The 19,452-nt window shown below is 46.9% G+C and overlaps 1 protein-coding gene across 1 annotated transcript in view; it reads right to left on the minus strand.

Annotated features, from left to right (window-relative positions):
* GLP2R (glucagon like peptide 2 receptor) overlaps nucleotides 1-19,452 on the minus strand; it is a gene marked incomplete at both ends in the record, with an annotated part of 47,319 nt that overhangs the window by 23,879 nt on the left and 3,988 nt on the right. Inside the window, 4 exons of the mRNA XM_081110689.1 lie at nucleotides 1,975-2,081; nucleotides 10,082-10,200; nucleotides 14,375-14,479; nucleotides 16,425-16,512. Of these exons, the coding sequence (XP_080966815.1) occupies nucleotides 1,975-2,081; nucleotides 10,082-10,200; nucleotides 14,375-14,479; nucleotides 16,425-16,512 (419 nt within the window). The remainder of the gene's footprint in view (nucleotides 1-1,974; nucleotides 2,082-10,081; nucleotides 10,201-14,374; nucleotides 14,480-16,424; nucleotides 16,513-19,452) is intronic.

A 19,452-nucleotide genomic window follows, 5' to 3' on the forward strand; every position in this document is an offset into this window, starting at 1 on the left:
GGAAAGGCGGCACCGGCCAACAGGTTGTGCCTGAAACACTGCGTATCCACTACAGGGTGGAGGCTCGGTGGAGGCTCCAGAGCGGGCTGGCTGGGAGACGTGACCTTATGCTCTGCAACTCATTTTCCTCAACTGCGATGCGAGGATAATGAGCGCTAACACCTTTATCACATGGCCCACATCTGCCGCTACGTCCCAAGCCATTTACAGTGAGTGCCTGTGGGTACCCTTGCTCCTCCCAACCTCTGAAGGAGTAGGTACCATTATTGCCCTGATTTTACTACTGGGGAGATCATGGCAGGAAGGTTAAGTCACTTGTCCAAAGTCCCAGAGCAGTAAGTGGTAGAGCTGAGATTTGAACCCGGAAACTCTGAGGCTATAACGTACGGCTCTCCCAGGCTCTGCGGCCTGCATGAACAAGAGTGCTTGCCTCCCAGGCCTGCGGGAGGGTTCAGGCAGTTCCTGAGTGAGAAGTGCTCACACAGGCACTCACTTAGGCACAGAACAAGCGCCCAGAAATGGTCAGCTCTCCTTGCCTCCGCCTCGCCCACCTGGAGCCTCCCGCAGCTCGCCTTGCCCTGGCTGATGAAAGCTGCATCCCTCGGCTCTCACAGCCCCGCCTGGGCTCCTGGGCGGCACATGCCTTGCTTTAGAGCTATTCGACTTTTCTAATTTTGAAGGCAGATTTGAAGCAGGTCCTTGCACTTCAGCATGTATGCATCCTTCTCCCTAACTAGACTGGGGACTACTCCAGGGCAGGGACGGGGCCTTACTCTACCCAGTGCCCGAGACAAACGGACACTCGGTTGACCCTGGTTCTGCTGAATTTACTCCCTGTGGCGCCGGGCAGCGCCTTTCTCCTGGCTCGGTTCTGAGACTTTGGGAAGGTGAGTGGAGGCGGTCACCCGCAGCAGCGGGCCCGGGCTGTGCGACTCTCCTGTTGTTCAGGAACTGCTCTCCCTGGAGCAGAAAGTCGTTACCCTGCTCCAGGAGCCAGCGACCACCCTGAGGTTAAGGGTCAGGGAGGGCCAGACCTGGGCGTGGAGAGCCGAGGAGGGGAGCTGCTCTGGAGCTGGCATCCAGGTCCCCACGGTCCCCATCAGGTCTCCTGCTTCCGTGCCAAACTCTCCTTCTGCCCTGTTATGTGCTCAGCGATGTTCCCGAAAGGGCGGAACGGAGAGAGCCTGAGAGGGCTCCCCTGTGGCTCTATAAATGTCTCACTCGGGGAATTTTTAAAAATATGATTTAATAAAATGCACGGAGGCTTGGGTTCTGACAGAGAGTATTAGGGAATGAAAATGCTGAGGCGCTGGACTGCCTGGTTGTGGTCGTGGCTCCATCGCTCACCAGCTGTGCGATCTTGGGCCAGTTCCTCGACCTCTCCATAGTTCAGTAACTCACTTACAAAACGGGGTAATAACAGCGCTCATCCCCTAGAATCAGAACTCAGCTTGACTCGGATCAGGATGAGATTTAAACGACTCAGCGCATGTAACATGCTTAGGACAGCGCCTGGGCACCAGGAAACACAGCTAATTGGAGCCTGAAATCCCATCTCCAGCCCTCATTCATCTGCTTTGGGGACCTTTCTTAATCTCTGCTGTAAAAATAATGCCTCTGGCAGCGCTGTGGTGAGAACCGGCTGTGGTAGCAATGGGTGTGATTAGGACTTTGGAGCAGGGCCCGGCACATAGGTTATCCAACCCAAAGGAAGCAAAAGCTGAGTTAGGACCCCAGATTCCAGCTCTCGCTGTGCTTGGTGCCTGGGTGACTCCGTGGCTCTCAGTGGACCTCTGATATTCACCCCCCTTCCTCTGGAAAAGGGATGGGTGGACTAGGAACTCCCTCAGACCCCTTTCCAGCTCTGATGAGCCAGGCCCGCACCCGGCCCACTCTTCTACTGCATTCTAGAGGTAGCCAGTGCGCAAGCTCCAGGGCACACGCCTGAACACACGCCCGCAGAGTTCCACTCACCGAAGAAACAGGAGGAGAGTGAGAGCCAGGAGGAGGGCGACAGTGGACAGGGAATAGCCCACGGTGTACAGCAGCTGCAAGGTGGACAGCAGGGCGTGGTGTTCCACCTGAGCACAGCGGAAGAGCAGCCGTGACCACCAAGCTAGACGGCTATGGTCTCCACCCCCGAGCTCCATGCCCAGACCCCCAAGGTTCTAGGCATGCACCCCACCTTGTTGACACCCAAGTAAAGCACTCAGAGGCCACGGCGCCTTGATGATAAAGAGCCCACCTTGGGGCTCCCCTTCACGGCTGGTCCCACAGCCCAGCATTGGTGCGCCAAGAGTCACAGTATCATAGGAAATTGTGCCAGGACAAGAGCGTACCTTGGGAATGAAGGCAGGATCTTTGCCCCTGGTGTGCTGTCCCTAGAGTATAATGGTTCTTCTCTCTCTCTCTCTCTCTCTCTCTCTCTCTCTCTCTCTCTGAACCAGGTTTCCAACGGGATGTCTCCTTCCTAAAATAACTTTTCATAGATGACCTCTTAGACAAAGACCTTACAAATCACTGGAATATTTTCTCTGAGTCCCAGGGTAGCCTGATTGTGAAAAGAGGATAATTTACTGGAAATTCTGTTTTGTTAAGTGAGATTTTCCATTGGAATCTCACCTTTTCATTCAGTCTGTCATACATAGCACCATCAAGATGCTGTGGGTTCTTCTACGAAATGTATTTACAAACAAAATCTTGATGGTGTATCTAAGTAAATTTATTTTTAAATCCCACAGTAAATACTTACTATCTGCTAAATTATGTCTACACTTCTCTGCATATCCCTTTTATTAAAGTAAACTTGATGTACGGTAACCTGCACATGTTTAAAGTCTAAACCTGGATGAATTTGGACATGAATATATCTGTGATGTTATTATTACATTCAGGACAATGAACATTTCCATCACCTCCCAGAGGTTTCTGTGACCCTTTGTGATACCTCTCCTCTCACTGTTCCTGCCATTCCATGTCCCGGCAAGCACTCGTCTGTGTTCTGTCATTACAGGTTAGTTTACATTTTCTAAAATTCTATATAAAATGTAATTTTATGATACGTACTCTTTTTTGCAAGGCTTATTTCCCTCAGAATAATTATTTTGAAATTCATCCATGTCAGAGCCCATTCCGTGTTTATTGCTGAGTGGCATTCCATTGGGAATGCACCACCATTTATTGGTCCACTCACCTATTAATGGACATTTGGATCGTTTTAAGAATTTGGCTTTTACAAATAATTTCTGTACAAGTTTTTATATGGACATAGATTTTCATTTCTCTCAGATAAATATCTAGACATAGAATGGTGGAGTAGGATGGTGTATGTTTTAACTTCTTACAAAACTGCCGAGCTGTTTTCTAATGGAGTCCTATCAACTTACATTCCCACCAGCGATGTATGAGAATTCCAGCTGCTCTAGAGTCTATTAACACTTCATATCATCAGTCTTTTAAATCTTAGCCATTCTAATGGGGGTGTAGCCGTGTCTTATTGTGATTTTAATTTGAACTTCTCGAACGATTGATGATGTTGAGAATAATTTCCGTGCTTATTTTCCATCTGTATATCTTACTTGGTAAAGTATCTGTTCCATCTTTTAAATTGAATTATTTGTCTTAATTGCTCATTGTAAGTGTTCTTTATATAGTCTAGGTATAAATCTCTTGTCAGATTGTGTTTTGCAAGTATTTTCTCTCATTCTGTGGCTTGCCTTTTTTATTTTTTAACAGTGTCTGTAGAAGAGCAGAAGTTTTTTTATATAAAGTCCAAGTTATCAACTTTTTATTTTTCTATCCTATTTTTAAAACCTGTACCAAGGGCCTTAAGATTTTCAGTTGTTTTTTTTTCCTAGAAGTTTAATAGATTAAGCTCTTACATTTAGGTCTGTGATCTATTTCTACTTCATTTGCATTCATGGTGTGAGGTAAGGATAGAAGTTGGTTTTTTATATTCAATTGCTCTGGAACCATATGCTGCTAAGATTATTCTTTCCCCTTTGAATTGCCTTGGCACTTCTGTAAAAAATCAAATTCCTTTATATGTGTGGGTCTGTTTCTGGACTCTATATTCTATTTCATTATTCTGTATATTTATCTTTATGCCAGTGCTGCACTGGCTTGAATACTATAGTTTTATAGCAAGCCTTGAAATCAATTAGTGTTAGTCTTCCACTTTTGTTCTTTCTCAAGTTTGTTTTAGCTATTCTAGATCTTTGCATTTCCATATAAATTTTAGAATCAGCTTGCTATTTTCTACAAAAATTCTGCTGGGATTTTGAATTGGATTACATTGAAACTATGGATCAATTTAGAGTCCATGAACATAGTATGTCCCTCCCTTTAGTTAGATTTTGTTTAAATTTCTTTCCACAGAGCTTTGTAGCTTTCAGTATATAGGTCCTGCTTATCTTTTGTCAAATTCATCCATATGTGTTTTATATTATTAATGCTGCTATAAATGATATTGTTTTCTTAATTTTAATTGCTTATTGTTAGTATATAAAAATACAACTGTTTTTTAAATATTGATCAGTAGTCTGCAACCTTGCAAAGCTCACTTATTAATATCAGTAGGAGTTTGTGTAGATTCCTTGGGATTTTCTATAGATGATCATGCTCTCTGGGAATAACATTTTTACTTATTCTTTTCCAAACTCTTTATTTCTATGTATTTCTCTTTCTTGCATTATTGCTCTGGCTATGATCTCCAGTTGAACAGAAGTGGAAAGAGTGAATTTATTATCTTGTTAAAGATCTTAGGGGAAAGAATTTATTTTTTTCACCAATTATATGATGTCAGCTGCAATTTCTTAAAGATGCCCTTTTATATTAATTTCCTGTGGCTGCTGTAACAAATACCACAAATTTGGTGACTTAAAACAACATGATTTATTGTCTTGCAGGCTGGGGTCAGAAGTTTAAAATCAGTTTCCCTCGGCTAAAATCCAAGTGGCAGATTAGCAGTCCCTCTGAAGGCTGCTCTGGGGTTAGCAGAGGCATGAATTCCCCAGCACATCTGGCCCGCTTTTCAGCAGACAAAGTGGGCTCCAAGAACCAGAAAACCAGCAAAAAGAAAAAAAAAAAAAGGCATATACTAGTGGTAACAAGCTAAAAAGCTGTGTGTTGAATTGGTTAGACAAAGTGGTTCTCAACCTTCTGGCCCTTTAAATACAGTTCCTCATGTTGTGACCCAACCATAAAATTATTTTCGTTGCTACTTCATAACTGTAATGTTGCTACTGTTATGAATTGTAAGGTAAATATCTGATATGCAGGATGGTCTTAGGCGACCCCTGTGAAAGGGTCGTTCGACCCCCAAAGAGGTCGCAACCCACAGGTTGAGAACCGCTGGGTTAGAACAAGGGGGTAGAGATGGGCACCAGCTGGGGCAGTTGGTCTTAACTGCCCTCTGTTAGAAAATGTTCCTTAACTCTCCTCTAGATTCAGGGCTCTACCAAACCCGGCTACCTCTCTGGCGGTCTCAGAACACCCAGATAGTCTCCAGCTCACTCTCAGAACCAACTGGAGAATCTGAAGTCACTGAGATATCTTCATAAAATGCTTCGTAAACAGTGTGTAGTATGCACCCACCAGGGAAATTGGCCTTCTCAAATATTGCTGAAAGAAGGGCAAAACAGTACATCCCCTGTAAGGGGGGGTTGGAATTTGGCAATATCTGACAAAAGTATATGTGCTTCTACCTTTAATCCAGCAATCCCATTTCTAGGAACCTTCCAAAAGATAGACCCCCATAGCTATGAACCGACATACATACACAAGGTTACTCAAGGTGGCATCATTAGTAACAAAAAAAACAAACAAAAAAAAATAGAAATAATCCAAATGGCCATGGGAGAGTGGCTGAATAGACTACAGTAAACATATAGAGTGGAGTTCTTCGCAGCTGTGAAATAAAAAAAGGAAGAGAACCATTTCTGGAAATTGATGTAATTTCCAGGACACGTTATAAGGGAGAAAAGAAAGATGCAGAATAGGGTATCTGATATACTGCCTTTTGTGCAAGAAAAATGGGGAAATAACATATTAATATATTTGTTTAGTTTGGCACAAAGAAATGTAAAATATATATTACAATTTGATTTTAAAAAGAACTAAAGAAAAAGGAAAGAGAGAAAGGATAAACTAGAAAGTAATAAAAATGGTTACCTATAGGGAATAGGTAGAAACAGGGCTAGAGGCAGTGATGGAAGTAAGATTTCTCTGAATATACTTTTTTCTATAGTTTTGGCTTTTAAACATTGCCAATACTTTATTTATTTTAGAAAATAGAGACAGAAAAATGAAAAAGGCACACCACTAGTACTAATAGACACAAATAAATAAAACTGTATATCCAATTAATAACAGGACCACATAGAGAATTTAATTATTTCAAGTATTATGAACATAGTACTCTAACCATGGGTTATAGTCTAAGGATATAAAGCACTTCAAAGAAATCTGAAACTTTACCAAATAGGTTTATATTTTTAGTGGAAATTTCAATATTAAGGTTGAGACTATTATAAATATGTTTTTATTGATTTTTTTTTTTAGAGAGAGAAGAAGGGAGAAGGACAGAGAGATAGAAAATCAATGATGAGAAAGACATCGATCAGCTGCCTCCTCCACATCTGCTATCAGGAATCAAGCCTGCAACCCAGGCATGTGCCCTGACCAAGAATCGAACCCAGGACCTCTTGATTCATGGGTTGATGCTCAACCACTGAGCCACACCAGCTGGGCTGGTTGAGACTATTTTATGTCTATTGCATGATAAGGTAAATAAATAATTATGGTAATGTTATTAGAAAGCAAATTTTCACTGAAAGAAAAAAAAGATATAGAATACAAAGTAATAAGGTAAAATCCTAATTGTTAGATTTGAATTAGAATTATCAATATGAAGCCTTGCTTTTTTAAAAATGTTTTTTTCGAAGTCTAACACTAAAGGTTCTAGGACCTCGTAGTAGTGGCAATGAGCACATCTAACACTGAGATCTTGGTTTCAAATACCGTTCTTCCACTTAAAGGGCCCAGGATTCTGAAGAAACAGCTGATTTGTGCAAGATGGGCCTGAACCACCTTCTTCTGCCAGAAAATAAGGAAGTGCTCAAAGACTAATAGGATTATAACAAAAGGACTTGAGAGCCAGTTTGACGGGATTTCACTAACTAAATCTAGAAAACATCCTATATAATAAAAGGGTAATATGTATATTGACCCTAAATGCGGAACAACCGGGAATGACTGGTTGCTATGATGCGCACTGAGGAACCCTCCCCCACCCCCCCCACCGAGTGCATGAATTTTTGTGCATTGAGCCTCTAGTTTATCATAAAAACGAATAAGTCTAGATAGCCCTGGCCAGTGTGGTTTGGGTAGTTAGAGCATCGTCCTGTGCACCAAAAGGGTGCTGGTTCAATTTCTGGTCAGAGCACATACCTAGGTTGTGAGTTGAATCACTGGTGGTGGCATGTATGGAAGACAGTGTTCCTCTCATAAATCAATGTTTTTCTCCTCTCTCTCTCTCTCTCTCTCTCTCTCTCTCCCCTCCCCTCTCTCTAAAAATCAGTAAAACATATCCTTGGGTGAGGATTTAGAAAAAAGAATGGGTATAAGTGAATAAAACAATCTCTAAGTCCATAGTGATATTCAAAAAAGGAGGGGAAGGGGAGGAGGTCTTCTTTTTCGGAGACTGCCACCGAGTAAATGTGGAAGGACTGATAGAGCTTGAATCCCCTCAAGCACGCGTCATCAATGGAGGTAGGACGCTGATGAAGATGTGTCAGCAACAAGGTAAACAACGGTACCAAAGCAGCATCCTGCCAATTAGTGACTAAATCCAAGAGGAGAAATGTGCCTTTGCCATGGAGAGATCCTGGCCGTCACTACCTACGCTGTGTTAACCTAAAAATAGAAAGGCCTTTCAAAGTGAGATCCAAAGGATATCTATTCCTGTCGCACTGATCCAGGCAGAAGCCTGAATAATGTTCTAATGAGGAGACAAAGGCAATGGGTACTTGTGAGGAAGGGCAGGTAAACATGGCCAGAAGTTGGTTTTGTTTTTTGTTCTTTTAAATATTTGAATTCTCCGAAATATGGAAAGTGTTGTTGTCCCTGTCCACTCACTTGGGCCGCTGCAGACCTAAGTCCAGAGGAAGCAGCAGGCATCTCGGACCTGCCGGTGAATTCCTCCCTGAGACCTGGGTTCCCGGCCTCAGCGGCACGTGAGAATCACCCATTTAGCACCAGACCTGGTTCCTAGGCTCCACCACAGACCCGCAGACTCAGAATCGGTGACACCATTTCTTCAGTGTTTATTATGCGCCCACCGTATGCAAAGGCTTTTGTGCATCCCAGTACTAGGCCAGGGGCAGGGTGGTGGGCATTCAGAGAGAACTACGATTTGGTCATTGTTCTCAAGTAGCTTAGTTCAGGAGGGGAGATAAGAAAGACATACAATTTGTCTAATTCAAGCCACGCAATTAGCACGCGTCTGGTTCCTGGTGAAAGTCAGACAGATGCTTGAGATAAGCTGAATCTAATTCAGGTATCATTTTAATACAGGTATCATTTTAATACAGGTATCAGATCCTGCAAATCCAGCCTCCCTCTCCTCTGCACCCCACTGCGTCCTCTCTCTGCCTGGGCTGAGCTCCTGTGATGGCTCCTGCCTGCTCCCCCGCCTCTGCTTCCAGTCTAGCCCCATCCCTGCCTCCCTCTCTGACCTGACAGGGCAATCCAGAAGCCTGCTCGGTGATGTCCCTCCCCTTTTAAACAGTGCCGAATCCTAACTCACTGCATTGGCATCTCTAGGGACCTCCACCTTGTCCCTGTGCCGCCTGAGACGCTAAGCTCCTGGAAGGCGGTATCTGTCTTACTCACCATTTAGCCCAGTGGCTAGTGCCCAGGAGGCACGTCACGTCTGACTGTCTGAAAGAAGCCCAGATGTGGCCCCAGACCTCTGATTCCCAAGCACCTTTCCCTCTGTCCATGCTGCCCTTTGCTCTTCACTTTGAAGGAAGGTGGGTGGGATGTGTACAAACAGGAGGTGTTTGGGGAGAAGAGCCTTGCCTGGGGGGCTGCAGACTAGAGTCCTGGAAAGAAGATGTGTGGGTGGAAGTCTGAGGCACGGATTGGCTGTGCGCCCAATGAACATTTGCTGAGCAGCGATGGTGATTCATTGCCCAGTCATGGTGCTGGGCCCTGGCGACAGAGGGGTCACTCCTACCCAGGTGTGCTGACTAGGGCTCAGGTCCTCTCTGGAGAACCGTATGTCTACTAACAATTGTGTGTCTATTTACATCCTCACAGCGCTCGGTGCAATAGATCCTACCCCCGGGGGTGGATGGGAAGCAGGGTCACAGACAGGTGAAGGGTCTGGGTATGAAGAGCTAGGAATCAGAGTCTGGACAGGAAACAGGGCTGCCTAGCCCTTGACCCTCAGCTCAGAATCCAGGGCTCACTGTGTCCCCTCAGGCCCATGCCCCGCCTGCTACCACTGAGTCCACTTTCTAAGGAGAAGGCTCCATAACAGAGAGGCAAACGCGGGAGCAGGTCAGAGCGTGATGGGGAGCGGTGGCCACTCTTGATGGGGTGGCCACAGAAGACTTCGCTTTGAAGGAGACATTGACCTGAAACCTGGATGGTAAGAAGGAGAAGCCGCCCGGCTGGCGTGGCTCAGTGTTTGGGTATCGACTCATGAACCAGGAGGTCACGGTTCCATTCCCAGTCCGGGCATGTGCCTGGGTGGCAGGCTCGATCCCCAGTGTGGGGCATGCAGGAGGCAGCCGATCAGTGATTCTCTATCATCATTGACGTTTCTATCTCTCTCTCCCTCTCCCTTTCTCTCTGAAATCAATAAAAACATACTTTAAAAAGAAGAAGAGGTCACAAAAGAGCTGAGGAGAGATATTCCAGGGAGAGGGAACAGCAGCAAAAGTGAGTCCGGAGCAGACAAGCTTAGGGAAGGCTCTCTGTGTGGCCCCTAAAGCCAAGAGGCCATGGAGGGCCCTGGGGCAGGGCAGGGTGGTTGGGCCCCAGGCGTGTGTCTCGCTGGGCCAAGGGGACTCACGTTTTTTTGGATGCTGTGGTTCTCAGAGCATTCGGAGTCATCCTGCCAAACTGTGCGGTTCGCCAGCGTCTGCCAAGTGCCTCGAGCCAGGCAGCGTCTGTAGGCCCTTCCCGGGTTCTCTGAAAGTAAACACAGCTCTGGGGGAAAGGTCGGCTCCCTGAGCACGTGGGGAGGCCCGCTCCTCCGCAAAGCCGTGGAAAATCCCAGGAAATGGGACTTTTACTTCCCCTTGGGAGGCTCATTAGCATCCCTACTGTTTATTTGGGATGGAAAGAAAAACAGGAAGTCTCTACATTTCCTCAGAAGTCCTAACCCAAACTCTTCATCTTCTCCTCAAACCTGCTCCACCCACAGGTCTTCCTGCCTCCGTTGATGGCAAACCCATCATCTCAGTAGGCTGGCCCCAGCCTGTTTCCTGTCTGTCATACCTTCATCTGGTCCATGATGTCTCTACCTCCAAACACACCCAGAATCCGACCACTGTTTTTCACCTCCTGCTACCACCCTCACTGGAACCACCCTCGTCTCTCACTGGATTATTGTGACCCCTTCCAATACTTGTCAGCGCCTCCGCTATCATGGGCCACAGCTAGGCCAGCAGTCAGAATGAGCTTAAACATATGTCAGTCACATCATGGGACGCCTCACTCAAAGTCATCCCAGGGCGCTCAGAAAACAGGTCAGATGCCGAAACCGGTTTGGCTCAGTGGATAGAGCGTCGGCCTGCGGACTGAAGGGTCCCGGGTTCGATTCCGGTCAAGGGCATGTACCTGGGTTGCGGGCATATCCCCAGTGGGGGATGTGCAGGAGGCAGCTGATCGATGTTTCTCTCTCATCGATGTTTCTGACTCTCTATCTCTCTCCCTTCCTCTCTGTAAAAAATCAATAAAATATATTTAAAAAAAAAAAAAAAAGAAAACAGGTCAGAGTGCCAGGGTCTCCCACAGAGTCCTGCAGGGCCCGGCCCCAATGCTCCCTGGCCTAACCTCCTATTGCTTCTCTTCCCCCTTCACTCCAGCCACAGAGGCCTCCTTGCTCATCAGACATGCTGCCCAAATAGTGTGCAACTTACACTCATCGACTCCTTCCCTGCTGAACACTCTTCCTCTATTGGCTAAACCCCTCACCTCCTTTAAGTCTTCACTAAAACATCACCTTGTCATAAAAGCCCATTCCAACCTTCCCATCTCTTTCCCTCCCGTCTTAGTTAAAACACATCACGTTCAAATGCTCTCTATACTTTACTTGCTTGTGATGTTTCTTGATTATTGCTTGTTGCTGCAATATGAGCCCCACAAGGAGAGGAACTGTATTCTGGTTTTGGTCACTAATATGTCCAAAGCACTGAAAACAATGGCTAGCACACAGTAGGTCTTCAATAACTATTGGTTGAATGAGTGAATGACAATAATGTCACCTGACACGGTGTTCTCCACATCAGCCATAATTGCTCTGTGCTGGGGATGCACAGACAAATGAGACACAGCTCCAAGTCAAGCAGGTGGAGGAGATGTGCACATACAAGTGTCACCAAGCGCTGAAAAGCTGAGGAAACTAAGAGGCCTCAGAAAGGCGGGAAAATTTGGAAAAATTTTCTAGAAGGATGAAAGTTTCAAGCTGAGGATTAAAGTTGGGTTTATAGACAGAAAAGTGTGGGCAAAGGCACTGGGTGGGACTGGCTGTGCAGGTGTAGGGGGCTGGGAGTTGTTTATTTGGCTGGAGTGGAGACGGGAGAAAATGCTAGAGAGGTCAGCAGGGCCATGTGGTGGAAGGTCTTGAGCACCATTTAGTGGTGTTGGTGATGAGCCAGCATAATCCAATATGCATTTTAGAAAACTCTGTGAAGGTGGTTGGAAGGGGGCCGGACCTGAGGCTGGGACCAGTGAGGATAGGGGGGCAATAGCGGAGAGCAAAGATGAGCAGTGGAGGGTGGAGGGGGAGAGGGACCAGGGGACTTGGCTACTAGCCAGATGAGGGATGTTAGGGGGGCCAGGTGGAATGGGGGATGTTTTTCTCTCCTCTATTTCCCACTCCTCTCTGTCCCTCCATACTCACTTCCCCTGATGACAAGTCTTGACTGTTCTACCACCAATATTTTTAAAACTCCTGTTCTCTCCAATCTCCTGCGTTTGCCTGAATCTCTACCCTCACCATCTCTTTTTCTGAGCCACTGAAGTAGCTTTGCCTCCCTGACCCCCTCCATGCCTCAGTCCATCAGCCACAGGCTACCAACATCATCTCCCCACAGCACACATCTCATGTCCTTCTCATGCCTTCACACCTTCAGCAGCTCCACATAATCTTCTCTACAGAGGAAAGTTTAAAACCTTAGCATAACATACAGGTTCCTGCTTCATCCTCAGTTTTATATGTCCTTACAGCCTGTGCCCACTGTTACAGCCTGTATCCACCACCACTCGGGCCCCCTTCTCATAGTACAATGCTCCCCCTCTGATCTTACCTCCCAGGAATGCTTGTCCATCCTACTTCTCTAAACCCCTCCGCTGGCTCCACAGTTTCCTTTTACTGCAAGAACCCATTTGGATTCTTAAGATTTAATGCACAAAAGGCTGAGTGGAAAAGCAACTTCTCACCTTCTGCGAGTCACATTCCCCTTAGCACATTCTAGAAGCCCACAACTCATTTTTTTAAGCCTTAACTCCACTTCTTTGTAAGTTTGAGTTTGTGATCATTTTTTTCTCTTCAAGTGAATGGATCTCTGTTTTTAGCTCTCGGGAAGAAACAGGCAGATGGTGGAGCTGGTGGTGGTGGTCTGTTCCACGTGCCCTTGAGGAGACCACCCACAATTGGGGCCTTAAAGACGTGGAGGGGACCAAAGAGCTGGACTCAGTCTCAGCCTCAGCTCCCATTGACAAAGCACCTACTGTGTGACTGACTCGGTGCGTGCCTTCTCACTTATTCCTCAGGATGAACTTAGGAGTTGGCTATTACAGACAAAACCACAGTCCGAGGGCTCTGGCAATCTGTCAAAAGCCTGAGTGTAGAATAGAGGGAGGGGGTCTAAGCTTAGAGCTCCTGATTCCCTGTGCTCTTCGCTCATCCCTGAGCTGAACCCTCGGGTCCAGCAAGCTCTCCAGCGTCTTTCCTTTCACCTTCCCTGGAGCCTCACATCCTCATGTCTCCTGGGCTGATTCCAGAGGACAGTTTCATGAGCACTCCCACCCAGAAATGCGTCTTCCTTGAAAACTCTCTCTTGCCCTAACCAGGTTGGCTCAGGGTATAGAGCATCTGCCTGCAGACTGAAGGGTCCCAGGTTCGATTCTGGTCAAGGGCATGTACGTTGGTTGCGAGCACATCCCCAGTAGGAGGTGTGCAGGAGGCAGTTGATCAATGTTTCTCTCTCATCGCTGTTTCTAACTCTCTATCCCTCTCCCTTCCTCTCTGTAAAAAATCAATAAAATATATTTTTAAAAACCAACAAACAAACAACAACAAAAAACCTCTCTCTTTTCACCAGAAGCCTCAAAAAGTTGAAACCAAATTTTAACTGATGCGACCATTTCCTGGGCTGACATTCAATACAAAATATCACCATCTCGCCTTCTCAGAAACCCATTCTCACTTTGTGTTGCCTGGAATTTTGTAACTGCTTATGTTTCTTGAGAACAGTCCTCAAGATTTCACCTGTTCTTAGATTTGTCCATGGTCTTGGTCAAAGGCTATAGAATTCTAACCAGTCATTGTTCCTCCCTCCTTCTGGTGAAACAGACAAGGAGCTGCTTGGTGGGGCAGGTGGGGCAGGATAGCATCCTGAAGTCCTAAATGATAGTCACTTCCTTGAAGCAGGGCCAGGGCAAGCTGAGGGCTAAACTCTCCATCCAAGTCCTGTGAGGCTTAAAAACACCAGTTCCATAGCACTTCCTCCCCATGCTATTGCCAGGGTGGTTTTGATGTTTGACAAGCCGAGGTTGCATGGCTGTGTGCATCCCATCTTTCTCCCCCACCTCTTTCTCCTCTGCAGGGTAGTGACAATTCTGACCCTCACTGCAGCACATTCTGTGGAAGCCAGGCCTGGAACCTATCATTTCAAAGAAAAGAGGACTAGTATGTTAACAGAACATCCAGCACAGAACTGCAGGAAGATAGGAGAAGCAGAGAGAAGAAGGAACCTGTATCACTGACAGGAAACCTTAGAAGGAAACCTTTTATGGGAGAAGAAGATTTTAGGAAAGCAGTTGGTTGCAGCCCTTTCTCTCTCTGCTCCCTGGCTGGTCTGCCAGGAGGGACCAGCCTTTAAGGAAACGGTCAGGAATTGGTGAAATGAGACATTACCTTCACTCCACCCAGGTAAGTATGAAGGGCAGGGAACGGAGACGTTTCCCGGGGAAGAATGAGGCCAACACACATACCGATCAAAGGTTCCGTTACAAAATACGCCTGCGGAGAGAAGGGGGGGGAATGAACTGCGTGCGGGAGCCTCCGGCCACTGATGGAGAGAGAGGCACTGGGAGACGAGAGCCCGCCTTCCTGGCCTCAGAAGCTGTGGTCACCTGCACAGGGGCCAGCATGGGCATCCCCCTCTCCAGAAAGGTCAAGGATGAGGAACAATATGCAGGCAGGATGCTTCATGCAGCCAAGCACTGTGGCTTTGTCTAGCCAGCCTGACCTCTGGCAGTGGTCTCATCGGTTACGTCAATGTGTACGTCACGCTGGCTTTGGTTTACTTTACATGAACTGACTCTCACAGACGCTCCGGGTCAGGAGGACCCTGGGAGATCCAGCCAGCACCGTATGTTCCATAACTTACTAAATACTTGTCAAGCCTTCACCAGTTAGATCCTGGAACACCCTTACTGTGACATGTGCCAAAGGACCGGTAGATGTAAGGGCATCTGCAGAACTGAAGGCTTTTGTCAGTCCTACTTCTCCGTTTGAATACTAATCTGTAGATTACTATGAAATATGTGGGCCATGTCAGGCTCCGGGGATGATGTACACCGCAGTGCTTGGTGATGAGAGGCGACAAACAGAAGCCTCAGACTCATAGGCCTCCCAGAATCAATTGAAGGGGTTTCAGGTTGGATCCCAAATGTCTATTTTGCAGGCTCCTCGTTTCTGAGAACCAAGCACCATCCCCCACCATCTGCTCCGGACTAGGCTAGATCTCAGGGTGGACAGCCAGGGCTGCGGGATCCTGCGAGCGCAGATCTGCCAGGTATGAGCTGGCACAGGCACCTCGCGGACCCGGCTGCCAGGGGTCAGCACCCTGTCTGTGTGAGGCGGTGCTGAGCAGCTCGGAGCGTGGCTCCAGGTGGAGAGCACCTGCTCCGCTTTGACCTGGGAAAGCGGTGCTCCCCAAAGGGGGAGATGCTTCCTGTAACAGGTCGAGCCTCGCCTGCTGCCTGCCTGGGCTGATGGAGTCGGTCCAGGGAGAAGTAGGTGGCTTGCAGGTCGGCACTGCCTTTGCGTCAGGAAAATGGACAGAAAGTTTCCAGTGTCTGTCAACCTCCAGGGCCTGAATGACATGATCTGCAGGAAGCCCAGAAAACAAGGAGCTTTCAGCCACTCTCCCCGGCGCTCAGAGGCAGCGAGCCAAGGCTCCTTATTCTTTTTATTTTTCTTACAACAAAAATCTGGACACACCCCAAGAGTCAGTATGTGGGCAGGAGAGGCCGTGGACTGACCAAGCTACTAGCAAATTTGCCAGAGTGCTCTGAACCTGGTGCAGGCCTGGATAAAAGAAATGCTGTGGCTCAGTTACCACCCGAGACTGAGGACCCCCAGCCCACCCAGCACACACTCAGTAGAGTCCCTGGTTAATCTCTGACAGTTGCCCAAGTTTTGTGATTGGGTGGTGAGTGTGCTGTGACAGATGGCTTTTATCAAAGATGCCACAAGTGTATGCATCCCATCTCACATGCTCTTTTACTGTGAGAGGTGGGGGAGGGAGGGTCCTCCCCTGGAACTGTGTAAGTCTTTGTAACCGTCTGACCAACTGAACATGGCAGAAGGGACTTCTGAAGTTGGGTCATAAAATGAGACCTGACCTGTGGTCATGCGTGCCCTTGGGAACCAGCCAATGTGCTGTGAGGAAGCCCAGGCCACGCGGAGAGGCCACAGGGAAGTTTTCTGGCCCACATTCCCAGCTCAGCTCTCAGCTGAGAGCCGGCGTCAACCCGCAGACGTGGGTGTGAACGAGACTTGAGATGATTTCACCCCAGCCTCAGTCTTCCAACCACACTCCAGACGTTATAGACCAGAACCAAGTCATGCCCAATATGCTGGATCTGAGACATAGCAAATGATTATTCTTATTGTTTAAAGACACTAAGCTTTGGGGCCATTTGTTACACGGCCATAAATAACTAATACGTGTGCTTACCGGAAGGTTGTTTGAGTAAGTCTCTCAGGCACTTCTCTCTGTACTGAGCCCACTTTCGAGTTGTCTCCTCAAGGAGAGATCCTGTAACCTGAGCAGAAAACAATGTGTTGACCCCTATTTAGCTGCAAGCATAGAGGTGGCCTTGTTATAGTGTCATACCATGATTCTCAAACCTTCCTGCTGAAGTGGCCCATCGTGGCCTGCACCAAGAAATATAATTTGTTTGTCATCTTATGTCCTATTTAAAATATACATATGGCCCTGACTAGTTTGGCTCAGTGGCTAGAGTGTCAGCCTGTGGACTGAGGAGTCCCAGGTTCGATTCCGGTCAAGGGCATGTACCTTGGTTGTGGGCACATCCCCAGTAGGGGCTGTGCAGGAGGCAGCTGATCGATGTTTCTCTCTCATGGATGTTTCTAACTCTCTATCCTTCTCCCTTCCTCTCTGTAAAAAATCAATAAAATATATTTTTTAAAAATAATAAAAAATAAAAGATACATATGAATTTTACATTTACTCCATAATCTAATCATGATGGTTTCAATACAACCATGAAAGGTTTTTTTCAAAGTCTTTAAGAGAGGCTTACATTTCAAGAGGATGCAATATGCTCATCCTGAATTTTCATACCCTACCAGATGAATAGTTGCCTGCTTCAAAGACCATGCGGGTGTCAAAGAGAGGGGCGGCACATGAAGAGGGCTCAATCATGTGTCAGAGAAGGGCCAGAGGACTTGCAGGGGTCTGCACCCCAGGCTCAGTGTCCACCTCACCCCACCCCAGCCCACCTCGGTGCCTGTGGGTCCAGAGTCGAAGACATTGAGCAGATAGAAGCTCTGTTACTGAAGGCTTTGGGATTTTTTTCTTTCTGACATTAAACTATCTCGTCCCATAGAACCTTAGTTATACAGAATATACTTTTTGGGCCTTCTTGGTGATTGCATTATCTAACAACTTCTAATTGTGTATCACTTCTTTGGGCTTTAAAGGGGGATTTTTCTTCTTCAATTTACTCATTTTTATTGAGTAGTTGTTGTGTGCCAGGTTTTGTATCAGGGAGGAATCGAAGGGGATACAAAATGAGTAAGACACTTTCTTTGCCCAAAAGGACTTAGAAGCTACTAAAGATAAGACAACCACAGTGGACCCTTGAACAACACGGGCTTAGGGTTCCGACACCACACCCCATACAATCAGAAATCCAGGCAGAACTTTTGAGTTCCCCAAAACTTAGCTGTCCCCTGGTGTCTGCAGGACCCCTTGCAGATGCCAAACTCTGCAGGTGTTCAAGTCCCCTAAATAAAATGGTGCGGATCAGTGCATATAGCCGGCCCTCCACATCCTCATCTCCAGACTGAGGATCAAAACAGTGCAAATATTTATTTTTTGAATCCACATATAAGTGGATCCATGCAGTTCAAACCCATAGTGTTCAAGGGCCGACTGTATGTATTAGCCGGCATACAAAGTCAAGTGACATTCGTACCCTGTCATCCTCTGCTTCCCTAGTGGCTCAGTGCTGGCACCATTGTCGTCTCAGTCACAAACCAGAAACCCGGAACTGTCCTCTGCTCCTCTCTTCACCTCCACGTTCTGTCCTCCTACATTTCTGTCCAACCCTGCTTCCCATTTCCTCCACCTCTGGCCTGGTGCCACTGTCTCCCCTTCCCACTGTTCCAGCAACAGGTCCGCAGAGCAGACTGAGCACAGAGCTCTCTTGCCTAAAGTCTTGCCCCCCTGGCCTTGTTGACTCAAGATTTCACCCAGCCACCCAGCCCCAAGGCTCTCAACCCCAGTCCTGCTCTTTCATGACTTCGCATCTTTGCACTTCCCACGGGCACTCCCTCCACCCTCGTCTTCACCTGGATCGCTCTCTACTCATCTCTCAAGGTTCCACTCAAGCCTGGTGAGCCCTGGCCATACTTGACCACCTCTCTCACTGAAGTCTTGAGCTGGTAAGCCTTCTTTCCAGTGTTTTTTGACCCCACACATGACTGAGTCCTATGGCCCATCACATTGTACTGCCAGCAGGAGGCACCTATCCATCGCTTTCACTTCCCCATACATTCTGTGAGGGCTGAGATATGCCTTTCATCTCTGAGTACAAGGCCCTCGCACAGGGCTGGAGCTATTGTCCTCATTCTCCCACTAAAGCAAGAGAGGCACAGTAGTGGGGTGAGGCAGGGCAGGGGGACATGAACATGGAATCTGGGCTAAAATCAACCCGTTAATCAGTTAGTTGGCTTTGAGGCTTTGTCTCCTCTCACGAGGATTATCAAACTCACATGCTGTCTTGGCTGGGTAGATAACCTGAAAGAATGAAGTAGACGGGTACAACAACAGGGAGTGAGGAGACATTATAAATTGGGCAGATACACCACCTAAAGGTATTCAAACACACACACACACCCTAAACAAAGCAAAACCAACAAGCAAAAAAAAGCACCATAAAACAAATGAAACAAACAAACAAAAACCACAACTCTTCTGAGCTTAACCAGTAGCCAATTTTCACCTCCTGAGTAATTAGTCCAATCTATACCCACCCTCTGCCCAGCTTGCCCCGCCCCCAATCTTATAGCATTCATGATCACGTGTGAGAGTAGTTCTTTGCATTTCTTCTAAAGAATCACAGCCAACTTTTTGAAAAATAAATATGGACATTATTAGACTAGAGGGTCCCAAACTTTTTCAATTCCTGGTGCCTTTGGTGTCTCAATAATTATTCCGTGGCACTCCTATGCTGAGAGAAATATCTAAAGTCCCTCTTATTAAGTAGGTAGGTCTAAACAACTTAGTAAGTATTTACATCCTAACGACTTAGTGCCCACTGGGGATCGCACTGCTTCCCAAACCTAAGACTCAGACTGGACACCACCACCTTTGTTCCACATTGACTTCTGAGCAGTACTTGCTTTTTATCACAGCAACTTCAGAAAACCCTGCTTTGCACAAATACAACGTCATCGAAAGGAATGCAGCATGATATAATGTTGAAACCATGAACTACCTCGGGCTAGTAATTCAC

This window comes from Myotis nattereri (assembly GCF_964212035.1).
Source record: "Myotis nattereri genome assembly, chromosome: 16".
Taxonomy (NCBI): Eukaryota; Metazoa; Chordata; class Mammalia; order Chiroptera; family Vespertilionidae; genus Myotis; species Myotis nattereri.